At 40.9% G+C, this 22,963-nt stretch overlaps 1 protein-coding gene across 6 annotated transcripts in view; it reads left to right on the top strand.

The window, feature by feature from the left end:
• The window catches only part of Ano4 (anoctamin 4), a 400,373-nt gene that overhangs the window by 351,097 nt on the left and 26,313 nt on the right, over positions 1-22,963 (top strand). For all 6 annotated transcript variants that reach the window (XM_060377883.1, XM_060377881.1, XM_060377882.1 and 3 more), the window contains 8 exons: positions 521-603; positions 3,340-3,480; positions 5,633-5,797; positions 16,968-17,004; positions 19,345-19,456; positions 20,359-20,416; positions 20,549-20,646; positions 22,656-22,798. In XM_060377883.1, coding sequence (XP_060233866.1) covers positions 521-603; positions 3,340-3,480; positions 5,633-5,797; positions 16,968-17,004; positions 19,345-19,456; positions 20,359-20,416; positions 20,549-20,646; positions 22,656-22,798 — 837 coding nt within the window. The remainder of the gene's footprint in view (positions 1-520; positions 604-3,339; positions 3,481-5,632; positions 5,798-16,967; positions 17,005-19,344; positions 19,457-20,358; positions 20,417-20,548; positions 20,647-22,655; positions 22,799-22,963) is intronic.

The raw sequence follows: 22,963 nt of genomic DNA, 5'->3' as shown, positions 1-22,963 counted from the left end.
CTACTACAAAGACCTAACACAATTTTGTTGCATAGAAGGAGGTAATTTCTCTCTTATGTAAGTGACTGTTCCAGCCTGCTGAGACAACCCTACTGTAAGAAGTGTAGTTGAGTGAACAGGTTCTCAGCAACAATTCTTTTGCAGGAAATTTACTGCCCATCAAACATTAGCTGAGCTTAGGTTTTGTTTTTCTGTTTCTGGCTGCCTTTCATATTTAAAAAATTAATACCATAGCAATAGGCAAGAAGTTGTCAAGAAAGTTTCCTGTATTATTTGTCTCAAGGTCTCTGCCTCGGTTAAATTTGTTCTGCCTCAGCCCGCAAGACATATCAATTTAGTTCTAGGCAAATCTCTAATTTTCATTATATTTGCCTCATGTGTGATAATTCTCAAAATTTTTCCTGCTTAAATGGTGTTGAGTTGGAAATTCTGATTTAAAAAAGGGGGAGGTGCCTTCCTTACCCATTGAAAATAGTATTGCCTTTTGTCTGAAAATACCTTTATTCTCTGTTTGTTCCAGCCACTGTTTTTCTGGAATTCTGGAAGAGACGCCGAGCAGTGATCGCTTATGACTGGGATCTGATTGACTGGGAAGAAGAGGAGGTCTGTGTCCGCCACACACATCAGAGTATCTTATAGCACATATCACATCTGTGTCACTTACGTCACAGTGTCTTATAGCACAGGCCATCTCCATGTCACTTACCTCAGAGTGTCGTCTTAGAGCACAGACCACCGAAAACTGCAGCCCTTGAGTTGCCATTCCCCACTGGATGATGGAAGTCAGGCTCTCCAGAAAACATTTTCAATACCCGTCTTTGAAGGGAGCTCCCACTTGAATAAAGAAGGTCTGGGTGACACACGTATGATCCTAGCATCTGGGAGGGTGAGGCAGGAGAACCTCAAGTCAAGGCCAGCCTGGGTTACAAAACAAAGCTTTTCCATGGTTGGGGTGGTGAGGAAGTCTGGCGTCATTTGACAATACCATTGTCAAACCTCTGCACTCAAGCTCCACTCTGACATGCTGCTGAATTGAAATTCCATGAGTCAAGAGACATTCCTCTAAGAGTAGACTTGTAGGGCTCAGGAGGCCAATCCTTACCTACCATCCTTTTCTTCACTTTAGAAGAAGGCAGTTACATGAGGCATATGAAGCACACCTCCTTAGAGAGCTCCCCAGGGGACTGAACCCAGGACCCACAGCTGCCCCCAGAGGTGCTTAGAATGACATCAGTGCTGAGAAGAAGTCACTGTAGTTAGCTTCCTTGGTGGTGTAGACAAACGTAGGGTTGGCTGCAGACTAAGCTGCCAGTGAGGGCAAGCTCAAGCCTTTGGAATCTACTTTGTCAGCACTCTTCCCAACCACCTTGGTCCTCATTACCCCTTCTGAACCGATATATTATGTTCTTGCTTAATTCGTGAGCAATTCTGGTTATCTCTTCTTGACCCATTTGTTCATGCTAGACTTGTTAACTGCATTCTTCTGCTGGACCCTGCTTTATCTAGATCTCAGTCATCTTTCCTTACCCTTACCTTCTCTTAGCTCTCCTAAGTCTCAGACTATCAGAGCCTTTCTATGCCTGTGAATCATAATCATAATCTAAAATATGTGATCTTCTCACACCTACTATAGGTTTTTGCTTTCCTAGAGAGACACACGTGTTTTTCTTTATATTAACACAGGCTTTTAGAAACACGAATTATGAAAATATTAGCTCTGTGATTGGCTTGACAAGGAGATAATTTTGACAGGTTTTCTTCTTATCCCCATTAATGTGCTGGGGTCATTTATTTTTTTATTTTGGGGCTTAGTTTTTTTTTTGTTTTGTCTTTTTGTTTTTGCTGTGTTGTTTCTATTCAGGATGTACAACAAAGAATTTTTATATGTGACATTGAAACTTTTCAGTAATTCTTACCATGCTATTCTGAAAGACATTCACCCTTATGTTTCATAAACACTGCTCAGAGAATGGTTTTCCAGGTTTGGAGGCACTGCTCAAGCCAACAGGGAGTCAATGGGCAGCAGCCCTTACATCTGTATCCCAAGAAACTCAGAGTTTCCCCAGGAAACAGAAGAGGCAGTAGCTCCCTGTATCCTCAGATTTCACTGCCTGAAATAAAGTAAAAGAAGGCAAGCATATTTGTAGCTGTGTCTCCTTACAGAGCACTGCTAGGCTCAGAAAAGGCCTGTTCTCCCATGATTCTCCTGTCTCCTTTGCTTTCTGTCTTCATCCAAGCACTCTCTCCACGTGGACTTAATCTCCAGCCCGCCTGCTTGTGCTCATTTTCCATCTTTTTCCAGTTCACTTGAGTAGAGCATGTACTTAATTAACAAGAAGCACTCTAGTATGTTCTCTTGCTGATTATCTCTTCCTAATCCTGTAAGTGCTTTTTAGTTGGAAAGTAGTCACACTGGGATGAGGCTCAGCCGAACAAAACAAAAACCTCAGGTTGGCTTGGGATTGAAGGAGCCTTGATATAGCCATATTTGGAAGGTGTTTAGGCAATTCTGAGTGCATTTAGTATCTATTGGCTAATGGTAAATACCTCCCACAGGAGGGTATAAAATGTACATTCACCATGGATTTTAGCAACATAAGTCTAGGAGCATGCAGCACGCATGCACACACACACACACACACACACACAGAAATAAAACTAGGTAGGGCTGGAGAAATAGCTCAGCAGATGAGAGCACTGGCTGCTCTTCTAGGGCACTGTGGTTTAATTCCCAGCAACCACACAGTAGCTCATAGCTGTGTCTAACTCCAGTTCCAGAGGCTCTGACACCCTCACATAAATATACATTCAGGCAGAATACCAATATATATAATATAAAAATAAAGAAATAATTTTAAATAAAAATTAAAACAAAGCTATTATAGGTTTAAAAAAAGAAAGCTAAGAATGTTACTGTCTATAAATCACAAAATAGATTTTGAACTTTTGCCTATTCAGAAGATTTCCTTGTTTTACTTACTGTCCATTGTCATTTCCTGGTATAAAAGTGACAATTTCTTAGCTGTTCTAAAACACTGGGTATAGGACAGGTGGTCAGTTTTAAATATAACTGCTTCTTCAGGCAGAGTTAGAAAGGTAACAGAAAAATGTAACTGTTATACTAAGTTACATCAATTTTGATGCTAATAAATTTTAACTGCCATATTAATGGGTCTTCCTCAAGTTGTCAATTTTCAAATGGTTAAGGCTATGTCTCCAAGCCAACCTCATTGACTGATTTGTGTGGCAGCTACGGACTGTTTTATGTGGGATAGAAAAGAATATATCTTACTGTGAATAGTTCTCCAGCACATAAGGACGTGTCTGCTTGTCTTTCAGGAAGAAATACGCCCCCAGTTTGAAGCCAAGTATTCCAAGAAAGAGCGGATGAATCCCATTTCGGGAAAGCCAGAACCTTATCAAGCATTTACAGATAAATGCAGCAGACTTATCGTTTCTGCATCGGGAATATTCTTCATGGTTTGAAACTTTTTAAAAATTTTTCTTTAGTTTTATAAGGTACAAGCCTCTAATTTGGCAACAGTGATCGTGCCAGGTACTTGCACAGTGATGTGAAGCACAGCACGCTACTTAATCCTCTCTGCATGTTCGGTATTCGGAGATGCTATTGGTATTGTCATGTGACAGGTGAGGCAGTAAAGATTCCAAAGATTATAACATTGCCCAGGGTCTGCCCATAAGTAAGAGTTCAGACACTCCTCTCTAACAGCTTACTCCTCATTCATGCCTCGTCCCACTATGCTGTATTGAAAGGAACAAAAATGTCAGACGGTACATAGGGCGAAACTTCCACAAACCAAGACAATCTGATCCTGTTAGGCGGTGAGGAAATATGGAATTGGAAAAGGAGGCAGACAGCGTAGAGAGACTGCACCCACAGCCTTCCTTCAGGTCCCACTTGTGAGCAACCGTGCCATACTTTGCCTTCCGCATACACATCTGGATTTGCTGGCTTGTTTCTGATGTGAGGCCTACCCACATTAGGTTAGGTTTTCCTGCTCTCCAACCCTGCAGCACAGGAGGCTGAGGCTGCAGTGAAGTCACACTGTTGGGGGCAGCATAGGTAGAACTCTGCCCTGTCCACTGACTCTAAAAGCAGTGGCCAGACCTACCCTCATGTTTCTACCAGGAATGACCTTCAGTGTAGGCGTCCTCTGTCTCCCCATCAATAACACTAGGATTAAAATATTTTTTAACTATCATTATGTTACTATCATTCTGGCTAGCTCTAGTTAAGATTCATACTCCACTTTGTGTGTGTGTGTGTGTGTGTGTGTGTATGTGTGTGTATTTCATGCCAAAATGATCAGAAAATAAAGTTTATACAAAAAAAAACTATAAGGAAGGGAATCTATAAAACAGTGGAGATTGCTTCAGGGACAGGATTTAAAATCCTTAGGAATCACCAAATGAGACTTCAAAAACTGTTTGAAGTCTCAGATTCTATTATCTTATAAAAATAGAAGATACACCATAAACTATTTCCAAATGCCATGAATCTTCAACAAAAGATGCTTCAGCCTATCTATGTGTCCAGTTGTAATATATCACATGTCTGTTATGTAGCCAGTCTATTCAATAGCACATAGCATGAGTATGTGGATACTGTTCCTGCCTTTGGGGCCTTACTTTCTAGTGGGAGAAATTGGCAGTAACCAAACACATTATTAGAAATGATATGGAGTATCCTGAAAGGGGGTGCACCCATTTACTGCATACTCTGACAACAATGCAAATGATCTAGTGCTCAGAAAATTATGTTCTCAATGGTTCTTAGGCTGAGGAGGGGGACAGAGAGGGGTTCTCTGGGTTTTATACAGCTGTGTGTTTGCACTTGTGTACATGTTGGGCAGGAGGCGAGCAGATGAGTGTTATAGACAAAGGAAATAATCTTGAAGATTGAAAACTGCTTACCTCATTTGAAGCAACAAGCAAACGTCTGTGGGTTGACATGATGACTCAACAGATGAAGGTGCCTGGTGCCAACCTAAACAACTGAGATAGATACCTCAGTTTGAAGGAAAGAACTGACTCCATAAGTTGTCCTCTGACCTACGGGCATGTACCATGACTTGCATCCCCCCCCCACACACACACATTAGATAGATAGATAGATAGATAGATAGATAGATAGATAAATAGATAGATAGATAGATAATTTTTACAAAGAAGGAAATGCCCAAGATTCCCAGGGTAGAGAGAATAGTACCTTGTGGGTCAAGAAAGAGTCTTGCAAAACACAAGGAGGACCATACTTACATCTTGGAATAATAGAAACAGGAAACAAACTGTTGTAATCAGAAGCATGATAAGATATCTTTAATAAATATGTGTTGGTCTGATCACTCAATTATTCTGCTTTAAAGGATGTTACCTCCTCCCATGGGCAGGGCTTTCAAGCAGTGTGGTTTTTCTGCTTGATCAGAAAACCCAGACAGAGAAAATATTTTCTAGGATGAAACGTGTGTTTTTATGGGCACAGTCTGGAAGCAGCACCACCATCTTTTGATTCTCTGTTTTCATCAGAACACAAATCTGCTCCCCGAAACCTGGAGTTAAGGCCTCACTGGGATTTCTGCTTTGTTTTCTTTTGTTTCTGTCTGCCTCCCAGATCTGTGTGGTGATCGCGGCCGTGTTTGGCATCGTCATTTACCGGGTGGTGACCGTCAGCACTTTCGCTGCCTTTAAGTGGGCGCTAATCAGGAATAACTCTCAGGTTGCGACCACAGGGACTGCAGTATGCATCAACTTTTGTATCATTATGCTGCTGAACGTGGTAAGTGAACCAGCGGCACGGTGGCAAGCCAAAGGCGGGGCACTTGTGGGCTGCTGCGATGGTTTTCTTCTGTTACCAAGTGGAGGGTCTGTACGGAAGCAGCGGCAGCCTGATCTGCAGGTCTGGGTATCTAAAAGATTTGATTCAAATCTAGGCTCCATGTCTCTCTGCACAAGGCAAAGACCTCCCTGGACCTCGTTTCTCTTGTTTGACAGCACTGACTTTCCCTTCGGTGAAATTTAACAATGTGTTTAGAAACCCCAGCCCGGAAACTGTAGTGTAGCTCAGCAGTGTTGGCTTCCAGCCTTCTCCATTCAGAATAAGGTGGAGCAGACAGCATCCCAAAGCATGCTTTGGGATAACCACATAAGGGAAGTGTCAGAACAGTGTATGCTGCTCTTGTTGAGTCCAGGCTTCCTGCCATGGCAAACGTCAGGCCAGATCTCTCCTCTGAACCTCAGACCTGCATGTAAAACTTCCTACTAGCCAATCTCCAACACTTTCACTTTAAATTTCTTATTACATTTGTTTATTTATTTGTGTGTGCATATGTGTACATAAATGTACATGCAGAATTCTGTGTGAATGTGGAAATCTGTGGACTACTTTGGGGAATTATTTTCTTCTACCATGTGGGTCCCAGGGATGTCTCTAAGGTAATTAGGCTTGGATGTAGGTGCCTATACCTGCTGAGCCAACTTGCAAGGCCGAGCCTTCTTCATCCTTCTTTCAAATACAACTCCCCATCTTCCCTTAGGGATCAGCCCTCCCACGGCCTCTCTCTTACAGCTGTTCAAACTAAAATAAAGCTAGTATTTTCCTTCATGCGTCTGTTTCTTACTCTATTCAAATATACCTACCCTAGATGTGGTGTCACACATCTGTGATTTCAGCACTGACAGGGCTGAGGCACGAGAGTCAGAGTTCAAAGGCAGAATTAAAACACTTTTCACGCATCCCTGGACCAAGCCTCAAGCATCTCTTACCTGGATTTACTCAATGGCTTTCTAACTGGCCTCCTGCCTCTATATCAGCTGATTTCAGTCTTGGCTCAGGACTGAAGCCACATGAAACATGTTTCATCCAGGTCAGTCATGTAACTCCTCTTCAGGTTCACAGGTCCATGGCTTTCCTCTGGCTCAAAGCAAAACTTGCCATGTTCGTGTTTCCTTGCTGTTAGCTCTCCTCAGAACATTCTCTCCCTCCCTTTCCCAGGGTCATAGCATACTTGCCCACCTTCTTCTGGTCTTTGTTCAAGTAATACTTGAACAAAGTATTGTTATCTTTATTTATTAATTGTTATCTTTATTTAAGACATTGTTTTAGTGGTGTTGTTTACAGTAATACACATGGGTAAAAGATATTATTCTACATAATCATTTATTTAGCAAACTACATTAAGTGTGTAACTCTGAACACTGATATGAAATAATGTATATAGCCATAAAAGGAGATTTTTATTCTCAAATAAAATAGAAATTTTTATTCTCAAATAAAAATTTCCCATCAGGATGTTTCAAATTGCAACTTTCCCGAGACATCTGACGATTCCCTACCTCCCTGTCTGCTTTAATTTTCTCTGTACCATTCATTTATCACCCTCTGTTATATTCCCAGTTTAATTTAGTATCTTCTGCACAGTATACAGGTCCTTGGGAGCAGAGCCCTTTCTCTCTTTGGTTTATTTTTACAGTTGTTATGCCCTCGTGTCTGGAGCAGCACATGACATATAGCTGTCATTCAGTAAATTATTGTCATTTGTACAACAAAAAATAATAGCTAACAAGGTTAGGCTTTGAGGTCAGATATACACAAAAATACTGACCTTAGAGGTTTATGGTAGGAAATTATTGAGGTAATGGATGTGCTGAGCATGTGTCAGGCATGAATTAGATGTCCAACTAATTATTGTTCTGCTCATGCTTATTTGAATTGTATCTTTAGTATGACTGACTCATCATGCTGAAATGCTAACATCTTTAGAAGTGGGCTAGGACTTCTTTTATATTTTTAATTTTTTATATGTATTACAATGTATTCACTTTATATCCCAGTTGAAGCACCCTCCTTCATCCCCTCCCAATCCTGACCTCCTTCCCTTTTCTCCTCCCATGCCCCTTCCCCAGTCCACTGATAGGGGAGGTCCTCCTCCTCTACCCTCTGATCCTAAGCCTATCAGGTCTCATCAGGGCTGTCTGCATTGTCTTTCTCTGTGGCCTGGTAAGGCTGTGTCCCCCATCAGGGGGAGGTGATCAAAGAGCCAGCCACTGAGTTCATGTCAGAGACAATCTCTGTTCCCACTACTAGGAAACCCACTTGGACACTGGGCTGCCATGGGCTACATCTGTGCAGGGGTTCTAGATTATCTCCATGAATGGTTCTTGGTTGGAGTATCAGTCTCCGAAAAGACCCCTAGGCACAGATTTTTTGGTTATATTGCTCTCCTTGTGGAGCTCCAGTTCCCTTCAGGTCTTTCTATCTCCCCATTCTTTCATTAGATTCTCTGTACTCTGCCCAAAGTTTGGCTATGAGTCTTAGCATCTGCTTTAATACACTGCTGGGTAGAGTCTTTCAGTGGCCCTCTGCATTAGGCTCCTGTCTTATTTCTTGTTTTCACCCTCTTCCAATGTCTATCCCATTTGTTTTTCTGCATGAGGATTGATCATTTTAGCCAGGGTCCTCCTTCTTGCTTAGCTTCTTTAGGTGTACAGATTTTAGTATTTTTATCCTATATTATATGTCTAATATCCACTTATAAGTGAGTATACCATGTGTGTCTTTCTGCTCCTAGGATACCTCACTCAGGATGATCTTTTCTAGTTCCCACCATTTGCCTGCAAATTACATGACTTTCTTGTTTTTAAAAGCTGAGTACTATTCCATTGTGTAAATGTACCACAATTTCTGTATCCGTTCCTCAGTTGATGGGCATCTGGGTTGTTTCCAGGTTCTGGCTATTACAAATGAGGCTGCTACAAACATAGCTGACCAAAAGTTCTTGTTGTGTACTTAAGAATATTTTGGATATATGCCTAGGAGTTGTATAGCTGGATCTTAAGGTAGCACTATTCCTAATTGTCTGAAAAAGTGCCAGATTGATTTCCAGAGTGGTTGTACAAGTTTACATTCCCACCAGCAATGGAGGAGGGTTCCCCTTTTTCCACAACCTCTCCAGCATGTGTTGTCACTTGAGTTTTTTATCTTAGCCATTCTGATGGGTGTACGGTGAGATCTCAGGGTCATTTTGATTTGCATTTCCTTGATAACTAAGGAAGTTTAGCACTTCTTTAAGTGTTTCTCTGCCATTCTGTATTCCTCTACAGAGAATTCTCTGTTTAGCTCTGTACCCCATTTTTTAATTGGATTACTTGATTTATTGCTGTTTAACTTCCTAAGTTCTTTATATATTCTGGATATTAGCCCTCTGTCAGATATAGGGTTGGTGAAGATCCTTTCCCAATCTGTAGGCTGTCATTTTGTTCTGATGACAGTGTCCTTTGCTTTACAGAAACTTTTCATTTTCATGAGGTCCCATTTACTGCTTGTTGATTTTAGAGCCTGTGCAATTGGTGTTCTGGTCAGGAAGTTGTCTCCTGTGCCAATGAGTTCAAGGCTCTTTCCCACTTTTTCTTCTAACAGGTTTAATGTGTCTGGTTTTATGTTAAGGTCTTTGATCCACTTGGACTTTAGTTTTGTGCAGGGTGATAAATATGGATCTATTTTCATTTTTCTACATGTAGATATCCAGTTAGACCATCACCATTTGTTGAAGATGCTATCTTTTTTTTCCATTGTATGGTTTTGGCATCTTTGTCAATAATCATGTTGTCCATATGTGTGTGGGTTTATTTCTGGATCTTCTATTCGATTCCATTGATCCACCATTCTGTTTCTATGCCAGTACCATGCAGTTTTATTACTGTTGCTCTATATTACAGCGTGAGATCATGGATTGAGATGCCTCCAGAATATCTTTTATTGTAGAGGATGGTTTTAGCGATTCTGGGTTTCTTATTATTCCACATGAAGTTGAGAATTTTTCTTTCAAGGTCTGCAAAGAATTGTGTTGGTAATTTGATGAGAATTGCATTGAATCTGTAGATTGCTTTTGGTAAGATGACCATTTTTACTATATTAATCCTGCCAATCCAGGAGCATGGGAGATCTTTTCATCTTCTGATATCTTCTTCTAATTTTTTCTCCAGAGACTCAAAGTTTTTTTTTTTTTTTTTTCATACAAGTCTATGACTTGCTTGGTTAGAGTTACTCTGAGGTACTGTATGTCCTTTGTGGCTATTGTGAAAAGTGTTGTTTCCCTAATTTCTTTCTCAGCCCCTTTCTCTTTTGTATACAGGAGGGCTACTGATTTTTTTTTTTTTAGTTAATTTTGTATCTGGGCTAGGACTTCTTAAAGACCAAGTAACATAATCCTGCTATAAGCATGGGTATACATTTTAAGTACCAAGTAACATAATACTGCTATCAGCATGGATATAGATTTTAAGTTGTCATGAATAAGAACAGACTCAGCAGGTTGAATTTATATGTATGTGTGTGCATATGCACACATACATATATAGGTATGTACATAGAACAATAATAAACAGAAAGAGACTATTAACTAGAGAGTGAGGGTGCAGAAGAGGAGCTCAAGGAAGAGTGTCTGGGAGGTACTGGATGGAGAACAAAGGAGAGAGAAAGTGGTATAATTTCGTTTCAATTAAGAATATAGTGTATTTGTTCCACGTATTTCCACGGCTGTCACACTGCACAGGTTCCTAAGCAGTAGCCCGTTAGACCATGCCTGGGGCCTTCTAATTTATGCAGCACTTAGCATGCAATATAAGGTCAATAACTGTACGTTCAAAAAATAAAATAAAAGTTCATTGCATGAGTAAAAACAACAACAACAAACATAGTTTAAAGCCAGGAGCAGTGGCACACGCCTGGAATCCCAGCACTCAGGAGGCAAAGGCAGATGGATGTCTGTGAGTTTGAGGCCAGCCTGGTCTAACAAAATGAGTCCAGGACAGCCAAGACTACACAGAGAAACAAAACAAAAAACAAACAAAAAATGTTTTAAAAAGTAAAAAAAAACAAAAACAAAAACAAAAAAACTGAGTTCTATAACCAATAAACCCTGTGTAACTTTGTGGAGAAGTCAATCTACCTAATACTAAATAGCTTTAGCTGTGATTACTAAGTAAAACTAGTAATGACTGAACAAACAAAATGCTGATTACTCATTACTCGTTATTTTGAAATCATAGGGACTTGCTGTTATAGAAAATGATGTTTCAAAATCAAAAATGGTTAAAGAAAAAAACAGCAATTGCTAATTGTTTTGATGTGATGAGTTCATGAGCACTTCTTCACATGGAGACTAAAAATAGATGTTTAGCACTGTTTGATTCCCTCTGGCTCAGTCATTCTCCATGTTGATTGTGGAAAAAAATATCATGAAGGAGGGTGATTGATAGTAACTTAGCCAAACATTAGAACTTTGAAAGCTTCTGGGTCTAGGTGGGGTACAATGAATGGATGCTTGCTGTATTCTTAACCAATGTCTTTTCATGTTTATCAAAAAATTTAATTTAGTTGGGGGATATAATTCAGTTGGCAGAGTGCTTCCCTGGCATGCACAAAGTCCTTGATTCAGTTCCTGAACTGCACACACTGGGTGCAGTGGTGCATGTGTGTAATTCCAGTGTTTGGGAGCCAGTGGCAGGATCAGGAGTTTCAGACCAGGCTTAACTATGTAGTGAGTTTGAGGTCAACTTACGCTTATCTCAAAATAACAACAACAATAATAATTTCAGTGTAGGGATGTAACATAGTAGTGCAGTGGATATTAGGCTTGCACAAGGCCTGGGGTCTGTCCCTAACACTAATGATAATAATAATCATCTAATTTACATACCTCCTTAAGAAATAAAGGACAGTACGCATGAGAGATATGAGTACATTGTGTTTGTCCCTGTGTATGAAGCAGGGGCCGTTGTCAGAGCAATACTTCATGCATCTGAAAAACAGGATCTAGTCTTCTCTACTTTAGCAGGCAGCCAAAAAACAATGAAGTAAGCTAAAGTGGAAAAGAGCATATATGGAACAGGCAAATTGTCTAGTTGCTGACATTACAAAACACCTACTGTGTAGTGAGAGCTAAGCCATAAAACTATTGATACATTTCCTAACAAAATTCCATCCTAACAAAAATGTCCACACACTTAAACTAAGGTGTGTTAGTCAAAGGAATCCCTCCAGGATATGTTTTTATTTTAGGTACAATGTGAACACTTTTGGTATTCTGATTTTTCAGTCAGTTTCAAACTAAAATAGTGTAAGGTTACCTAGTAAAAAGCAGAGGTTAGAAAAGGCAATGGCATGAACTCAGTGGCTGGTTCTTTGACCTCCCCCAACCCCCGTGGGAGGAGCAGACTAGCTAGGCCACAGAGGAGGACATTGCAGCCAGTCCTGATGAGACCTGATAAGCTAGGATCAGATGGAAGGGGAAGAGGACCTCCCCTATCAGTGGACTTAGAAAGGGGCAGGGAGGAGATGAGGGAGGGAGGGTGGGATTGGGAAGAAATGAGGGAGAGGGCTACAGCTGGGATACAAAGTAAATAAACTGTAATTATATAAAAAATAAAAAGGCAATGGCAAGCCATAGCAAGGAAAAAGAATGAAAGAAACAGAAAAAAAGAAAGGAAGAAAGAGAAGAAAGAAGGGAGGAAAGGAGAAAGAAAGAAAGAGAGAGAGAGAAGGAAGGAAGAAAAAAGGAAAGGAGGGAGGAAAAGAAAGAAAGGAAAGAAGAAGGAAAAGAAAAGAGAAAGCACACATAGAAATCCCAAAGGAGCCACATCGAGGACTTTCCTTCAGTGGCCAATTGCCTGACCCTCTCAGCTCTCTCTCCCAGCCCGGCACTGCATTTACACTCCTGTCATTTGCCCTGCAGCTTCATGAGTTCCATTATGAGAGTAGCCAAGTGTGTAATGTAGTTTGGAACAGTTTTCATCAGAATAGAAAAACATAATAACTTAAGTCCTTTGGAAGCAAGTACAGCATAATGGATGGCCAGCTAATGGCTGGAACACAACCGAGCACAGCCTAGAGCACTGCAAAACTAAATTCTCTATTGACTTCTGAAAATACTCAATTTAAGATATTTTTATGACCCAGTAAAATAGTTATTTTTTAACAGCTATCTAAATTGGTTTGGACCACTTAAATTTTGGCTAGTATGGCCTTTCAAAATAATAATAAAAAAAATCAACATTTAGATGGTAATTAGTAACACTTTCTATTAATTGACTATAAAATTCTTAATGGATAGATTGTTTTAATATTTATTTGAAACTTTGTATAAATTGGTTTTTACATTTACTTGAAACTTTGTGTAGTTATTTTAAAGAACATATTCTGTTTCTGACTTTTTGCTGAATTTGTCTAATCTTAACCAAAGAAGCAAATTTATATGTGATGCTTATTTTCAAGATCTTGTGATGTGTATTTGCCTTTGTATAATATGCACTTAAAAATAGAATTTATGCCAAGTGTGGTGGTGCATGCCTATAATCCCAGCACCCAGGGAGTCAGAGGCAGGTGACTCTCTGTGAGTTTGAGGCCAGCCTGGTCTACAAAGCAAGTTCAGAACAGCCAAGGCTACTCAGAGGAACTCTCTATCTAAAAAAAAAAAAAAACAAAAAAAGATTTTATATTGTTTTACCATGTTCTCTGAATCCTAACACTCTGATGCCTCTGGATGACTGATTAAACATGTTTACTGATTTGCCTTTTATTCAGTGTCTTGAAAAATAGTATTATACACACACATCTAAAAAAAGAGCAGGATGATGGTGGAGCACACCTTTAATCCCAACACTCAGGAGGCAGAGACTGGTGGATCCCTGAGTTGGAGACCAGCCTGGTCTACAGAGCGAGTTCCAGAACAGCCAGGACTACACAGAGAAACCCTATCTTGGAAAGCTAAATAGATGATAAATAGATAGATAGATAGATAGATAGATAGATAGATAGATAGATAGATAGATAGATAATAGAAAAATAATGATAATTTCAAAGAAGAGTGAAGGGGATAGGCATTTCTCTTTATCACACTATGTTCTGCTACACTATTGACCAACTGACATCTTGATACCATGCTTGCTCACTAATAAACCAAAAGAGAGGAGGGTAAAGGTTGTGAAAATCCTTTGTATTCACCTATATGTGAATCAGATATTTCACCATGCTTTTAACAGTAGAAAACACAATATTAATACAAAATAGAGTACACCAGAAAATATTATGTAAATGAGGGAAAATTCACAAGCATTGATCAGACTGATACAATCAAATTAGAAGTATTTATAGCTATCATATTTTAGAAATAACTTTAAAATCTAAAAGTGTTGTATCAGTTACAGATATTAACAACCATAATTTACAGCATCTGCCCTAGAATTACTTTAAAAAGTTTTAAAATGGCTAAGGAAAGACCTACTCTGTGGATAGTTAACTTACATGTAACAGTTAAGAACTCCAGTTAAAAGACAGAGTGACAGAATAGATAATATAATGAGACCCAACTGTATATTTCTTGCAAGAAATTCACTTCACCCCTAATGTGAAAATGAAGATATATCAAATATTTCATCCAAATGGGATCCAAAATAAAGCAAGACTAAATAAAATGGATTTTAGATTACAAGTAATAAAAAGGCAAGGAATTGCATTATATAAAATAAAGGATTAAATCAAACAGGAAAAAATAATGAGTTTCATTAAGTTTAGAAACTAAATTTTTTCTACAGACTTTATCAGAATAAACCATTCATCTTTTTAATATCTCAATGGCCTGATAAGAAATTAGCCATTTTACAAAAATCACTTACCTCAGGGTCCCTTATTTAACAATGAGCTTCTCTCTATATTTTTTTCACTGATTCTATGGATCCTTCTCTTGTGCATGTACAGTTTTTCAAAAAGTTAATATAAATCATATCTGCATGTTTATTTTTTATTAAATTTTTATTTTTTCTATTAATTACAATTTTATTCGCTTTGTATCCCAGCTGTAGCCCCCTCCCTCATTTCCTCCCAATCCCACCCTCCCTCCCTCATCTCCCATGCCCCTCTGTAAGTCCACTGATAGGGGAGGTCCTCCTCTCCTTCCATCTGACCCTAGCTTATCAGGTCTCATCAGGACTGGCTGCAAGGTCCTCCTCTGTGGCCTGGCAAGGCTGCTCCTCCCTCAGAGGATGTGGTCAAAGAGCCAGCCACTGAGTTCATGTCAGAAACAGTCCCTGTTCCCTTTACTAGGGAACCCACTTGGGCTACATCTGAGCAGAGGGGCTCTAGGTTATATCCATGAATGGATCTTGGTTGGAGTGCATGTTTATTTTTTATATTAAATTTTTATTTTTTTGTATAAAATTATTTAAAAATAAAAAATATTAAAATAAAAATTTTTACATTAATTACAGTTTATTTACTTTATATCTCAGCTGTAGCCCCCCCACATTCCCTCTCAATCCCACCCTCCCTCCTTCATCTCCTCCCATGCCCCTCTCTAAGTCCACTGAGAGCGAAGGTCCTCCTCCTCTTCCATCTGACCTTAGCTTATCAGGTCTCACCAGGACTGGCTGCAATGTCCTCCTCTGTGACCCAACTAGTCTGCTCCTCCCCCCGGGGTGGGGGGAGTCAAAGAGCCAGCCACTGAGTTAATGCCAGAGATAGTCCCTGTTCCCCTTACCAAATACAAGTTTTTCCAGTGTTCATACCCAGGTGACTGGCATATCACAAGCTCTAGAGACCTTTGATTTAAGTGTTACAAATTGGTCTATTTGAACAATGGTGATGTGAAAGAGATAAAGAATAAACTGAGAATAAAAATTATACTTTTCAGGAAAACATTTTGCCAAACAAATTTAATATTCTTTGACAATCATGTAAGTAAGCATTAATGATAAATGCTTTGTAACACTAAAATAAGGTTTACTAGAGCATCTATTCTAATCTCTTATTTACAGGGATTTTGTTTTTATGGTCAAAGAATATGACTAATCTATCCCGCATAGTTTCTTGCTGTAATTATACCAATCTCTTTTAACAGTGGACTCCATGAGTCTGGAGTTTCCGTACACAAAAGTTAATCTTATGTCTTTAATAATTATATCTTTGGTAGAAAAACCATGCCTCAATAGAGCAAGTAGCCATGGCTGGACGCTTGGAGTCATTCAGTGTAATTGTTTGGTCTGGCTCTGCAGTAAGATAAGATGCTGGGGAAGAGGATTCAGAAATTAGGAAAGACATTAATGTCAACAAGTCCGAACCCATCCCACCTATCTGTAAGGAAAGTAATAGACTGAAGGAGAGGTGAGGCGACACAGATTAAGTCAAAGAGAGTGCTGGCATCCAGGGGACTTTCAAACAATATGTTTTAAGTACTTCTATCTATGTGATCTTAGTTTTCATACTGTTCAGCCTATTAATATAATCTTATTTTCATGTATCATCTTTCTTCTCAGAGAAAGCAGTGTTTTATTCTCTCACTTTCTATCCTCTCTGGAAAAATCCCTGATGGCTATATTTGTCTGAACTACACTCTATACCTGTATGTGCACACACATGTGCAAACACACACACACACCTTCCATTCCTTTTGACGGACATTCATTGACCAGGTACTATGTGAATCAAGGATGCATTCAGCGTACTAATGGAGAAACTGCATTCTCTGGAGGTCTTCCACGACGCCTACTCACTCCAGCACTTATGAGTACTGTAAGGTAGAATCCCCAGCATTCCACAACAGTAAGACAGCAGAACCTTACCTTAGAAACCAATAAGGATGCTTGCATTCACTTGCCGACTCAGGAATGTGGTGTATGCTCAACCTCACTTAGGAAACTGGTAATTAGTGGCAGTGAGCCTCATTGCCACAGGTTTATAAACCCTAAAACAAGAAGCAAGATTTAAAAGACCATAAAGGAAGACCTTGCCCAGTTCTGATTATTCCTGGAAGTGTGCAGTTGCTCAGAATGCTTCCATTGTTGGAAACATAAGGAAAAAGAGTTTGACTCATGACTTGATGGCCTATTTTCTTTATAACGATAGGCTCTAGACCATCTAGAGTTTGTTTGTTAAAGGTGTGGAATTTATTTTACAGCTCTATGAAAAGGTCGCACTTCTTCTGACAAACCTAGGTAAGTGAAAGCCTTCTGCTGCAGCCTGGGGTCTAAACAGCATCTAAACTTCCTTTCTCAGACCCCGCTGGGGAGAGAACAGCCCCATCATGGCCCCTGTAGGCCAGCCTCTCTCCAGTTGGTGGCTCCATACCCATCAGTTTATGGGTGACACAAATTGAACTCAGTGGGTTACTTTTAATAAAGAGAGCATGAAGTTGGGACAGGGGGGAGGGTGGATCTGGGAGGACTAAGGGGGAGAAGCAGGGATGAATATGATCAAAATACAATAAATGCATACGTTACATTCTGAGCTAATAACAACATTGTATTTTTAAAAAGAAAGAAATACCCTCTTTATTGAGAATTACACCAGTTCCTTTCATCAGAAAAGTAAGGTCTTTTCAGTCTGTATTTTCCAAACCTGCCATATCCCTTATGTGTCATAAGCATATGAAATTCAAAGTAGGGGTTTTCCCTTTTGTGCACACAGAAAACACCATCGCAAAAGTACCCATGCAAGGAGTGTCCAGCATTGTTTCAAAAGTATTCATTAGCTGCTACCTACATTTTAGAATTATAAGTGGGTTCCGCAAGACAGTGGTGGCTCAGGAGGCTGAAGCAGAAGAATAGTCTTTAGCTTAGGAGTCTGAGACATGCTGGGACTTTATTTCTAAAAAAAAGTCTCTGCAAAACTGTCAAGTTTTAAAAGTTAGTCATTGTGATGACTAGTAATCCTTTAAATCAGGATGTAGTCAGGCAGTGATAACTGACATTTACAGAAATACGTTCATGTAGACAAACTGTCTCTAAGAACCTTTCTTTGGCCTCAGAATACACCAGAATGCTCTGATAACCAGCTACAAGCTGTACATCACTACATTCTTCAAGGTATAGAATAGAAATAGCTTTAATTTTATGAATCCGATAGTGACTGTTGTAGAGCCAGTGAAAAAGTCACATGCTCCCACAGGTGGCTTCCTTTAATGTATTCCTGTATGTGGCTTGTCCAAGGGGACAAAGTTTGAAGTAGTTTTTGTAGAATAGTCATTCTACCACAGAATCCGTTTATTGTGTTGATGTGTCCTATGCTGGGCTGGATAATGTACTCTGTCTCCTTTAATGTCGTTGTCATCTTCCATCAACACTATGCCTTTACCAGGAAGGAAAGTGGTTAACTGTAGAGGAAATTGCCTGTTGCCAGGCTGTGTCCAGGGGCAACTGGATAGAAGATGGCCAGGATGTCATGTTTGAAACAAATGAGAATCCAGCCAGCTGACAACTGAGAAATCCTTTACATGTAACTAGGAACTCAGCTGTTAGGGTGAAATTAAGCCCATGGAGAAGTGTTTGCTGTTTTTCCCCCTACAGCACCACAGGCTTGTTGTAATGCTGATGTTCCAGTCATTTTAAACCTTAGGTTCTTTCTCCCCCTTTTCCCTTCTCAGTTATGTGCCCAGGAAGCATTTTGAGTTTAAGTTGTGGAAAAGGAATTGATGGGGTGAAATGTTAAATAATGCAATTAGAAGCTCAGGGTCTGTGGAAACAGAAAACACTTCTGCCTTAAATACATTTTCTTCGACCTTGCTTCAGCTTAGGAGTCAGCTCTTTGGGAAGGATAAATGCACCAGACATGAGACATAAAGTTGGAGGCGTGACCTCATGGGCAACTAGTTCTATATTTTGGTTCACACCATAGTGTCCAAAGGACATTTGTAATACGAAAGTCAAAATATGATGAGCTTCGAGTTGGCCGCTGACTAAAGTCAGAGATGTGTGCCATGGATGGTGAAACATGGGGATAGTTCTAAAGAAGGGGCCATCCTTTGGTTTTTGTCTGTGAGAATAAAACAATTAGATGAGGGTAAAACCTAGGAGGCAAACACACCCAGAGTCCTGGAGTTCGCAGTTCCCCCACACGACATGAGATCAAGGAGCTGAGTGAGACAAGGGATCCATACGAGCTTCGGAGCAGGGTCTGACTCTATGCGTGCCCTACTCAACTGATAGAAACTTGGTCAAAATAAAGAGACTGTAAGGAGCCAGACTTGAGGGTGAGGCACTTTCTGCCTGGCTGTCCCTCATCCAGCCTCTCCAGATACCCTGTAACCACAGAACAGTCTGGACATGGAGTTCCATCAGACATGCCTGTAGCCCCTGGAGGCAACACTGTTGTTCGGGCTGACCTTTAAGCTGAAGGTCTAGCTCCTGCATGGTCTGTCCCAGAGCACATCAACTGCTGGCCAACTAGAGCCTCCTGTGCCTGCTGGAGACCCTCTAACTCCATGTGGGGGAGGGGAGAGCAGGAGATAAGACAGGGTCCTGCCCAGGCTCTCAAACCCTGCTCCCTTTTGCCCACAGAACAGCCTCGCACAGAATCCGAGTGGGAGAACAGCTTTACCCTGAAAATGTTTCTTTTTCAGTTTGTCAATCTGAACAGCTCCACATTTTACATCGCATTCTTCCTCGGGAGGTAAGGAGCACTCTTCCCTGTGCCCCATCCCCCCTAGCCCTAGTGGTGATACATCACTCAGATCCCACCGGCCAAAGAGAAGATCAGCCACCACCTTTCCTTCTCAAACTGCAAAAGCACCTCACTTCCCGGGAAATAGTCTACTCAAAAATACCCGTGCCTCGGTATCGAACAGATAAGTAGAGAAAAATAGTTTATGTGTGCAAACATAGGTTGAAAGCTTTTGACTTGCATCTCACCTGAAACAAGGCAGGGTGTCATACCTATGTTAGTATGTGACATAAGGAAATGCAAGCTGCAGGGTAGCCAGGGTCCCTGACTTCACAGGACATCAAAATAGGGAAGGGGTAGAAATGAGAAGTCAGAGCTTTCTAGGTGACTTGAAATCCAGCAGAGATGAGAATCTGGGAAGGAATCCCTGTTTCGTGGTAAGGATGATTCCTACCCATCCCCTCTGAGGAGACAGGAGGCAGTGCAAGGCCATGAGTCCAGTTCTATGATGGAGATGGGTGCAGTGCCCCTTGTTTCCTGTTTAGCTACGCCAGTAACAAGGAACTACCATGGCAATAACAAAGCCAACACTGCTGGTACTCAAAAGATCAAAAGTGCAGGAATGCTTACACAGGCCGGGCCACTTGATGTTCAGCAGAAATGCTCAAAGCCACAGGGCACGGCAAGAATGGTCCCTTGCCCTTAGCAGCTGGGCAGGAAGGAAAAAAGAGAGCTGCTCCTTGGAGAATTCCTGCAGCTCAGGTAATGGCGGTTCTGGAGGGTTTCTTTATTCCTTCTTTGATCCTTGAGGGCTCCCATCATTTACTTTAGAGGATGCACTAAGCTGAATGTGGTGTTCGCTGAAAGCCTAAAAACCTACACAGCGCTAACGTGTTGCTTCTGTGTTGAAGATTTACAGGACACCCAGGTGCCTACTTGAGATTGATAAACAGATGGAGGCTGGAAGAGGTCAGTACTCCCCACCTTCCTTGTTTCCTACAGTTTCCTATCAAGCAGCCTCAAGGCAACTTTGTGCAGAGGAGAAGCCTGACAATCTTCTGTTCATTGATTGTTGGATCTCCATGTCTGCTTGTCTCACAGTGCCACCCTAGCGGATGCCTTATTGATCTCTGCATGCAAATGGGCATTATAATGGTGCTAAAGCAGACCTGGAATAACTTCATGGAACTTGGCTACCCGTGAGTACCGTGGCTGTCTCATGGAGAGGCAGTGTGGCTCCTGATTGGCATTTCTGAGTGCAGGCATTATGGATTCAGTTAAACCAGTGTGTCACACGCAGACTCAAATGCAGTCATAAAAACAGGAAGCAGTGGGTCCTCTCAGACCCACATGAAGATGAAAAGAAAACACAGACCCAAAGTTGCCCTCTGACCTTTGTGTTGTGTGCCATGGCACACGGTTTACACACACGTAGACACAAACACAATAAAATTTTAATTAAAAAAATAATGAACATTGGCTCTTCTATGTTTAGCACAACTCATACAAATGAAAGTAAAATGTTCTTTTTTTAAATTTTTTATCAATTTTTTGAGAATTTGATGCAATATATTTTAGTCATTTCACCCTCCTCTCCCAACTCCTCCCAGATCCATCCCCATCTCCCTACCTATCAAAAAAAAAAAGTATGTGTCCTGTTTTGGTTTTTTTTGACGTTGTTGTTGTTTTGTGTTTTTAAGCCTATCATGCTTCCCAAACACTCTTGGGTGTGGGGACATCCCCTGAATCGTGGCGGGCCCCACCAGCAGTCACCCTTAAAGAGAACTGACTCAATGTTCTTTATGATGCCTGTGAGCATAGTCTGGGTGTGTGCATGTAGCATGCTCTAATGATGTCTTTGACTCTCTGGGTTCCAGTATTACAGGTCCTCAGCTATTTATCTATTCATATACTCTTTATTCCCCTATTCCCATGACAAGTCAGAACACTAATTTAAAGCAAACGAAGAAACGAAGGTACTGTAAGTTCAGACTACAGCAAAAAGGCAAGTTAGAAAAGGAGAAAAATGTCAGAGATTCAAAAGAGTGTATTTCCACCAGTAAAACATCACCCCCGTGATTTCTGGTTGATAACAATGGACAGAATCTTGGGTCATCTCTGCAAAGATGACCTTGAACTTTGCTGTGACATCCACTTCTGCTCATTGAGGCCTTAAGGATATCTAGATCAGCAGCCTTTCTGTGTCTGATGCGATTCCACAGCAGCTGGTTTCCATGTCAGCTGGGACTCTGGGAAGGGTCCAGCCCTGCAGGACTTGGGACTGCTCAGTACAGCAGGTTCCTGGGACTCGCTGGTTGAGAAACCTCTCCTCTTGGGGCCCTGTCAGAAGCAAGGGCAACACTTTTCTATTCTTAGATTCAAGTTTTAAAATCTCCCTCCAGGTGTCCAATGTTTTCTGTAAGACTCCTGAAGGTTAACATAAAAACGGAAGTCTGATGTTCTACTTTATGGAATATTTAATGGACTTTAGTTGAAATGTCAGCCAGTGAGCCATGAGGTGGGCAGAGTGTGTCTGATAGCTGCCCCTCTTTTTTTTTTCTCCACTTTTAATATTTCCATTCCCAGAAATACACAAAACTTGTCACCTTTTCCTGGAACGCCCCAGCCACAGACCTGCCCCCCATGTGGCGTTCTCTCCACCTCCCTTCATATTGTACAATGTTCTCCCGCATGCTGCTGAGGGCTAAGAGGCGCAGCCTCGAGTGTCAGAGCGAGATCCATCCCACAGGATTTAGAGACCACGTCAAGCTCGAGTCTCAAGCAGCTGAGCCTTCTCGTAAGGAATTGGAGGCACCTGGGTCCCTGGAGTACTGATGCTGGCCACTCGTGTTATAGGAATGCTAATGGGTACAGAGTTAAGCCATGTAAACTGGACCTTCCCACTCCTGAATGTTCAGGAGGTTGCCTTGGTGCCAGGTCAACTCATGGTCCCCTCACTCTTCTACCTGTCTACTTCTGAACATGAGACCATTTCATGGATGATCAAATAAGCTCGTCAGCCATTCTATCTACTCGCTAATAGAAATGCATCAGGTATTCAGAATTCTTTCTAATCCCTGACATAGCTTCCCACCTGCATGAACTGGTTTTTAACTGTAGTTCCAAATGCTTACACTCTCTTCTTTATCATTACTTAAGGCTTATGAACAATCGTGTGTTTTTCTAAGACATTGATTTTGTCACCCAGGTTAATTCAGAACTGGTGGACTAGAAGAAAAGTCCGACAAGAACACGGGACTGAAAGGAAAATAAATTTCCCACAGTGGGAAAAGGACTACAATCTTCAGCCGATGAATGCCTATGGCCTCTTCGATGAATACCTGGAAATGAGTATGGAAATGTGCTTTGCCCCTTAATTTTAAATGCAAGCCTTGATCTCCAGCAATAGTCAACTAACTGCACATTTGTTATCATCTGGCCATTCACTCACAGGCATTCTAGAGTGAGGGCATTCCAAAGCAACAAGTGTAAGGGAAAACATCTTAAAACATTCCA

This window comes from Meriones unguiculatus, chromosome 2 (assembly GCF_030254825.1).
Source record: "Meriones unguiculatus strain TT.TT164.6M chromosome 2, Bangor_MerUng_6.1, whole genome shotgun sequence".
Taxonomy (NCBI): Eukaryota; Metazoa; Chordata; class Mammalia; order Rodentia; family Muridae; genus Meriones; species Meriones unguiculatus.
Note: the sequence above shows the minus strand (reverse complement) of the source record. Positions and strands in the feature narration are given on the sequence as shown.